The following is a 7,264-nucleotide window of genomic DNA, read 5'->3' as shown; positions in this document are numbered from 1 at the left end:
TGACGGTATGAAGTCTGAGGACATTTTTCAAAAGCATATTTCTTTCTTTCCTGGAGTATTGATTTGTATGTGAATGGATAGGTTGAATGGATAATGTTTAACTGACCGTGTGCTATCTGTCTATCCTAAATCATCATATGAGATTGGGATTGTTTGCCAGTTCCCCTTCTCGTCAGCTCTACAGAGGACGACTGTGGTGGTCCGGTGGCTGGGGAGAAGGGCATGGACACCTACCTCAAGGGGGCGCCAGAGGTTGTGGCCAGCCTCTGCAGAGAGGACACATATTAGTGAGACCCTTATCTTACCAACTCTTACCAGGGAGCAGCTTGCCAGAACATGTACTTCTATTCCAGTACCCAACCTGTATGTGGACTGTCAAGACAGGCTTTGGAAACACTTAAAATGATATAGACATTATTTCAGGGTAACTGACTGTAACCCATATTTACTCTTCTTTTTTCTTCTTTTAGTATCGGAGAGCTTTACCGAGACACTGGAGTCTGGGGTTCAGAGTCATAACCCTGGCCCATTGCCAGCTGGAGGCCAAACTCAGAATGGGCCGAATACTGTAAGTGGCAATTTTGCAGGAGCAAGTTGACTTTGAAAAGGTAAAAGAGGAGACTTGACTTCCAGGATCTGGTGTAAGTAAACATTTTTTTTTATACAGAGCTTTGGGAAACAAGTGTTCACGTGAAAATGCAGCGACTAATAAGCAGCAGAGGCTAAAAAAGCCAAGGCCACTAGCGTTGTGTAGTAAAACATGGCTAAAAGGCATGGCTCAAAGGCCAAGTCTCAAGATGATATAGTCATTCTGAATTCCGAATGCATGCATCGTTACAGACGTTGGTTGATATGAAACTGATACAACTTCCAATTGAACAACGAGAACAGTGAGACATTGGCTACTTTTGGGTACAGAGTGAAATTCAGCAGTTTAGTTCAAGATTGGATTGTCAGTTCCTGAAGCCTAGAATTCTGTGTACTGACATCTGATACAAAGATACATGGAAAACACTTGTGGACTTTTGATGATTATAAGCAGGAACATGTGAGGACGTGGTCGTCGTCGATCTTGTTCGTCTGGATCGGCCCACACAATGCAATGTGCCGAACCAATCACAGTAATGAGAACTATCTTATTTCCTGTTGGAAGATTCAAGACATTTGTAACCTTGAGTTAGCTAGATTCCTTTTACCTAGGATACTTTTTTGTTGTTGTTGTATTGTCTGTTTTCTATTCCTGTCATGGATCTCATAGAGACCAATATGGAGTTCCTTGGGCTCATAATCATGCCAAACAAGCTGAAGGAAGAGACCGCCAGGGTTTTAAAAAGACGTACGACGTGCAAACATTCCCACTGTGATGGTTACTGGTGAGTAAGGCAATCTTATACACAGTCTTCCCTCACAGTAAAAACATGTTGAGGTTGATGTACTGTAGCATGTGCCAATGTTACCATACATCCACCAGCGCTTTAGACTCTGAAGTAACCACCAGTACTGCAACTGCTATTATGTCATTTGGGATTACTAAACTAGCTATGACTAACTCTGGTAACAATGAAAATGTATAGCATCTTGTTATTCCCTCTCTCGGCCAGGAGGTGATAATATGCTATAAACCGTATCAGTAGCCAGAGACTGTGGGATGATAGCACCTCATGAGAGGGTCATCATAGCAGACGCCACACCTCCCAAAGACATCCAGCCTTCTCGGATCCATTGGCACTATACAGAGAACCACTCCCCCAGCATGGACAACCACGTTGAGGTGACAGAAAAATAGCATTGTAGATTGATATTCAATTATTCTATGAAGACATGATCTGAGTTTATTAAGCAAGTCTCCCTTGGAAACAAGATACTGCTTTATGTATCCATGAAGTCCATTATAAAATATAAAGTAGGTGTGTTATTTTAAAAAGGTGATGGATTACTGTATGTGATCCATCATGGCCGTTCACGCCCCACTTTTCTCTATTGTTCCCCAGTCAGTGGAGGTCAGCCTTGAAGATGTGTGCCACGTGGGCTATGGTGAGCTGCCCACGCAGCAGGAGCAGCGCTACCACTTTGCCATGAGTGGCAGGCCCTTCGCTGTCGTCACAGAACACTTTCCTAACTTGGTCCAAAGGGTCAGTGCCACATTCCATCCCTCTATTTGGACAACTGAAATGAAAGGACTGTAGCACATACTAAATTGCTACATTCTAGTGTTTAGTGCCTCCTATAACCATCCTGTGTAGACTGGGTTTGTGAGACCTTGATAGTAAACCCTTATGGACAATATGGCTGCGTTTACACAGGCAGCCTAATTCTGACCTTTTTACACTAATTGGTCTTTTGTCCAATCTGATCAGCTCTTTTGACAATAATTGGGCAATAGATTAGAATTGAGCTGCCTGTGTAAACACAGCCTATGTCATACTGTAATTACAGCATTATTTGATGGTAATTTCTTCTCTGGGTGGTTCTGTAGTTGGCACTGCAGGCCACAATACTCGCCAGCATGGCTCCTGACCAGAAGACTCAGCTGGTGGAGTGTTGAGTGAGTCTCCCCTTCAGCACTAACCATATGAGCACAAGAGGTTGAAAATACGTCCTTTCAACGTCTTGTGCTTACTGGGAGCTGTTAGTCAGTACTACATTGGCCACATGGCGTTAATTGCCTCCGTGTTTTTTTTCTCTGCAGCTATACTGTAGGGATGTGTGGTGATGGCGCCAATGACTGTAAGTATGGGGTTGTCGTTTTTTATGATGTTTTAAGAAATCCACTGGGTGCTTTTCATCTCATGCTATAAAAGCATGTTTTACTGCAATTACATGGTCCTCTGTAGCTCAGTTTGTAGAGAATGGCGCTCGCAACGCCAGGATAGTAGGTTCAATTCCTGGGACCATACTTACGTAAAATGTATGCACGCGTGATTCTATGTTGCTTTGGATAAAAGCATCTGTTAAATGGCATATATTATTACTGTAAATAATGTTTGAAGAGGCAGATTAGTGTTGATATGATCAGGGCCACTGTCTGTACCATAGGATCAGCTATTTACTGACTGAGCGCAAGCATTTTAGTCATTTAGCAGACACTCAGGGCAAGCAGTATGACATTGGTCAGTAGAGCCTTAAGGGGGCAGTATTTTCATGACAGCACTATTAGGAACAGACCTCTCTTTCTTGTAATGTATTACAGATTCTTCCTCATGTATTTCTGCGTTAAACTGTATTATTTTCAGACATTGTTATGCAAACTGACTCTTAACTTTCAACTGTCCCCAATGGGAATTGAACCCACAACCAGTGTCCCAAGGATTTTTTTTGGAGCGCATTGAGAGACCTCCCCTCCTCCTCCTCCCCCCTTCTTTCTCTGCTATCTCCAGGCTCTGAAGACAGCTCAACAGTGGGATCTCCTTGTCAGCGCTGGGTGCCTCGGTCAACCTCCCTCTTCACCTCCAACATCTCCTGTATACCCAACCTCATTAGATACTGTAGCATCCCTCTCATCAACCGTGTTAACTATCAGTTTATTTTACAGTCCTTATACAGTTGGTACAAATTACATGGGATGTTATAATGTACTTATTTTGGTAACAACATGATATTGAACGATACTTAAACAGTTAGTCGTTAGGTGCCGCCGCGGTCTAATATATATGCCACCTTGCATGTTTCACCATTTCTTCAACAACAACAAAAAATACATTGAAAACTTTTGGTGTTCCCATATGTAATTGTTTGATTTCAAACTACACAGGACCAAGAAAAAAAATATCTAAACTGAAATTAACATTTTTCAATTTAAGTAAACAAATGGCCGAGACTAAATTATTCAAAATTCAAACCAAATTAATTTGGTGGGAGGCAAGTGATTCTTGTTTATGTGTAATTGAACTCACATGTGGTAAGTTGCAGGTGCCTACAGAGTAAAAATAGCCATTCAACCAGTTTTGAAAATAGAAAACCGAACATTGCACTCCATTGCACTCCATTGTAAAGTGCAAGGTTGCCAATATATTTCACCGCAACTATATAACAATGTGAATAAACTATAGGTAAGTACCAGTTAAATATCTGCCTGTGGAATAAATGTATCTGTTGAGGTATTTGAAGTACTGCATCAAAGTAGTCTCATCCAGAGTTGCCAGAACAATTGTGAGCAATTGTATTCAACGGTGAGCAATTGTATTCATGCATAAAAAAAAAAAAAATAATGAAAAAAAGCATTGCAAGTTTGAATTTTGTAAAGTTAGTGTGGGAGAGGTGGAAAAATTATTGTTATCGATCAATCCTGGCATTGACAACTTAGATGGAAAGCTACTGAGGATGGTAGCTGACTCTATAGCCACTCCTATCTGTCATATTTTTTATCTGAGCCTAGAGGAAAGTCTGTGTCCTCAGGCCTGGAGGGAAGCCAAAGTAATTCCGCTACCCAAGAGTGGTAAAGCGGCCTTTACTGGTTCTGACAGCAGACCTATAAGCTTGCTGCCAGCTCTTAGCAAACTGTTGGAAAAGATTTGTTGGACCAAATACAATGCTATTTCTCTGTAAACAAATAAACAACAGTCTTTCAGCATGCTTATAGAGAAGGGCACTCAACATGTACTGCACTGACACAAATGACTGATGATTGGTTGAAAGAAATTGATAATAAGAAGATTGTGGGAGCTCTACTGTTAGAGTTCAGTGCAGTCTTTGATATTATTGACCATAACCTGTTGTTGAAAAAAACATATGTGTTATGGCTTTTCAACCTCTGCCATATCATGGATTCAGAGCTATCGATCTAATAGAACTCAAAGGAGTTTCTTTAATGGAAGCTTCTCTAATGTCAAACATATAAAGTGTGGTGTACTGCAGGGCAGCTCTCTAGGCCCTCTACCCTTTTCTATTTTTACCAATGACCTTCCACTGGCATTAAACAAAGCATATGTGTCCATGTATGCTGATGATTCAGCCAAATACGCATCAGCATCAGCGTTACTTTAGATTGTAAACTCTCATGGTCAAAACATATAGATTCAATGGTTGTAAAGATGGGGAGAGGTCTGGCCGTAATAAAGAGATGCTCTGCTTTTTTGACACCACACTCCAAAAAGCAAGTTCTGCAGGCTCTATCTTTGTCTAATCTTGGTTATTGCCCAGTCGTGTGGTCCAGTGCTGCAAGGAAAGACCTAGTTATGCTGCAGGTGGCCCAGAACAGAGCGGCACATTTTGCTCTTAATTGTAATCAGAGGGCTGATATAAATACTATGCATACCAGTCTCTCTTGGCTAAGAGTTGAGGAGAGACTGACTACATCACTTCTTCTTTTCATAAGAAACATTAATGTGTTGAAAATCCCCAATTGTTTGCTTAGTCAACATACACACAGCTCTGACACACACACTTATCCCACCAGACATGCCACCAGGGGTCTTTTCACAGTCCCCAAATCCAGAACAAATTCAAGAAAGCGTACAGTATTATATAGAGCCCTAATTGCATGGAACTTCCTTCCATCTCAAATTGCTCAAATAAACAGTAAACCTCCTTTCAAAAAAACAGATAAAGCAACACCTCGAGGCACAATGTGTAACGGCCATCGTCAGAATTAGACCAAGGTGCAGCAGAGGATGTGTTCATCATTAGAATTTTAATTAAAAAAAGAGAACACTTAACAAAAACGAAACAAAAACGACCAGAAACTGTCCTGTCAGGAAACACACTGAACAGAAACAATTACCCACAAAACCCAAAGGAAAAACATGCTCCTTATGTGTGACTCCCAATCAGCAACAACGAACTTCAGCTGTGCCTGATTGGGAGCCACACACGGCCCAAAACAAAGAAATACAAAAACATAGAAAAAGGAACATAGAACGCCCACCCAATGTAACACCCTGGCCTAACCAAAATAAAGAACAAAACCCCTCTCTATGGCCAGGGCGTTACACAATGCCTGTCCCCTATTTGACCTATATAGTTTGTGTGTATGTATTGATATGTAGGCTACGTGTGCCTTAAAAAAAATGTATGTAGTTCTGTCCTTGAGATGTTCTTGTCTAATGATGTTCTGTATTATGTCATCCTGTATTATGTTTCATGTTTTGTGTGGACCCCAGGAAGAGTAGTTGCTGCTTTTGCAACAGCTAATGAGGATCCTAATATAATAACCAATACCAAATACCAGATTGAATGATGGCCTGTTGTTTCTCCACAGGAAGGGCCGAGCTGCTTCTGTCTGTTCAAGTTCATAGCCCTGTACAGCATCATCCAGTACCTCAGTGTCACACTCCTCTACTCTGTGAGCACTGGTCCCCGGTCAGATTAGCAGCTTTGATGAACTGACAAACAGGGTACCGGCTGGTTTGAGATCAGTTTTAAGGGCTTGTGCTTCTCTGTTTCTAGGTCCTCAACAACCTAGGAGACTTCCAGTTCCACTTCATTGACGTTGCTATCATCCTAATCATCGCCTTCACAAGTAGTGTGGATCTCTGTCTCCAACATATTTTAGCTAGCATTACCCGAGCCGAGTGTTTCAACAGACGCTGTACTAAACATCCCAACCACATTCTTTATGAGATTGTTTGCCGTTGGGAACAGACATTCAGCTCTTCCATTTATGCTTAACCTTTATGTAAATCACTTTGAGATTTTGCTGTAGAATCAGATGTGCTCCATGAATAACATGTATAATGATGTACTGTTGTTTTGATTGATTTCCAATCATTCTTTATTACCAGTGAGTCTGACCAGGCGTGGGAGGATTTGTGTGGCGCGGCAGCCCCCATCCAGTCTGATCTCAGGCCCTCTGCTGTTCTCTGTGCTGACCCAGATCCTTTTTGTACACTGCTGCTACTTATCGTTTATTATCTATGCATAGTCACTTCACCCCCACCTTCATGTACAAATTACCTCAACTAACCTGTACCCCCGCACACTGACTCGGTACCGGTACCCTCTGTATATAGCCTCGTCATTGTTATTCTTATTGTGTCACTTTTTATTATTACCTTTTATTTTTGTCTACTTGGTAAATATTTTCTTAACTCGTCTTGAACTGCACTGTTGGTTAAGGGCTTGTAAGTAAGCATTTCACGGTAAAGTTTACACTTGCGTGTTTTCGGTGCATGTGACAAATAAAGTTTGATTTGATTTGATCCTCACCTGCTTGGCCTTCCAGGTTCTGGCCTTCCTCTGGATCCGAGGCCAGAGCTGGCATGAGAAATGGACGCCCCTCTCAGTGTGTACTGCACTGCCTGGGCTGTGGGGGAAGGAAACTGGGACA

General features: G+C 41.8%; 1 protein-coding gene across 2 annotated transcripts; it reads left to right on the top strand.

Annotated features, from left to right (window-relative positions):
* Nucleotides 1–4,179, top strand: LOC106568809 (polyamine-transporting ATPase 13A3). 2 transcript variants are annotated; one of them, XR_006758681.1, is made up of 6 exons: nt 1–287; nt 471–1,373; nt 1,602–1,771; nt 1,992–2,132; nt 2,477–2,727; nt 3,378–4,179. XR_006758681.1 is itself a non-coding variant. In XM_014139472.2 (5 exons), the coding sequence occupies exons 3-5, from the start codon at nt 1,649–1,651 to the stop codon at nt 2,543–2,545; spliced, it is 333 nt and encodes a 110-aa protein (XP_013994947.1). In that variant the 5' UTR covers nt 1–287; nt 471–1,373; nt 1,602–1,648; the 3' UTR covers nt 2,546–4,179. The 2 variants fall into 2 exon arrangements, 1 of the variants encoding a protein (XP_013994947.1); XM_014139472.2 differs by having other exon boundaries at nt 2,477–4,179.
* The last annotated feature ends 3,085 nt before the right edge of the window (nt 4,180–7,264 follow it).

The sequence above is a fragment of the Salmo salar genome, chromosome ssa14, assembly GCF_905237065.1.
Source record: "Salmo salar chromosome ssa14, Ssal_v3.1, whole genome shotgun sequence".
Taxonomy (NCBI): domain Eukaryota; kingdom Metazoa; phylum Chordata; class Actinopteri; order Salmoniformes; family Salmonidae; genus Salmo; species Salmo salar.
The sequence above is the reverse complement of the archived record's forward strand: the minus strand, read 5'-3'. Positions and strand labels throughout refer to the sequence as shown.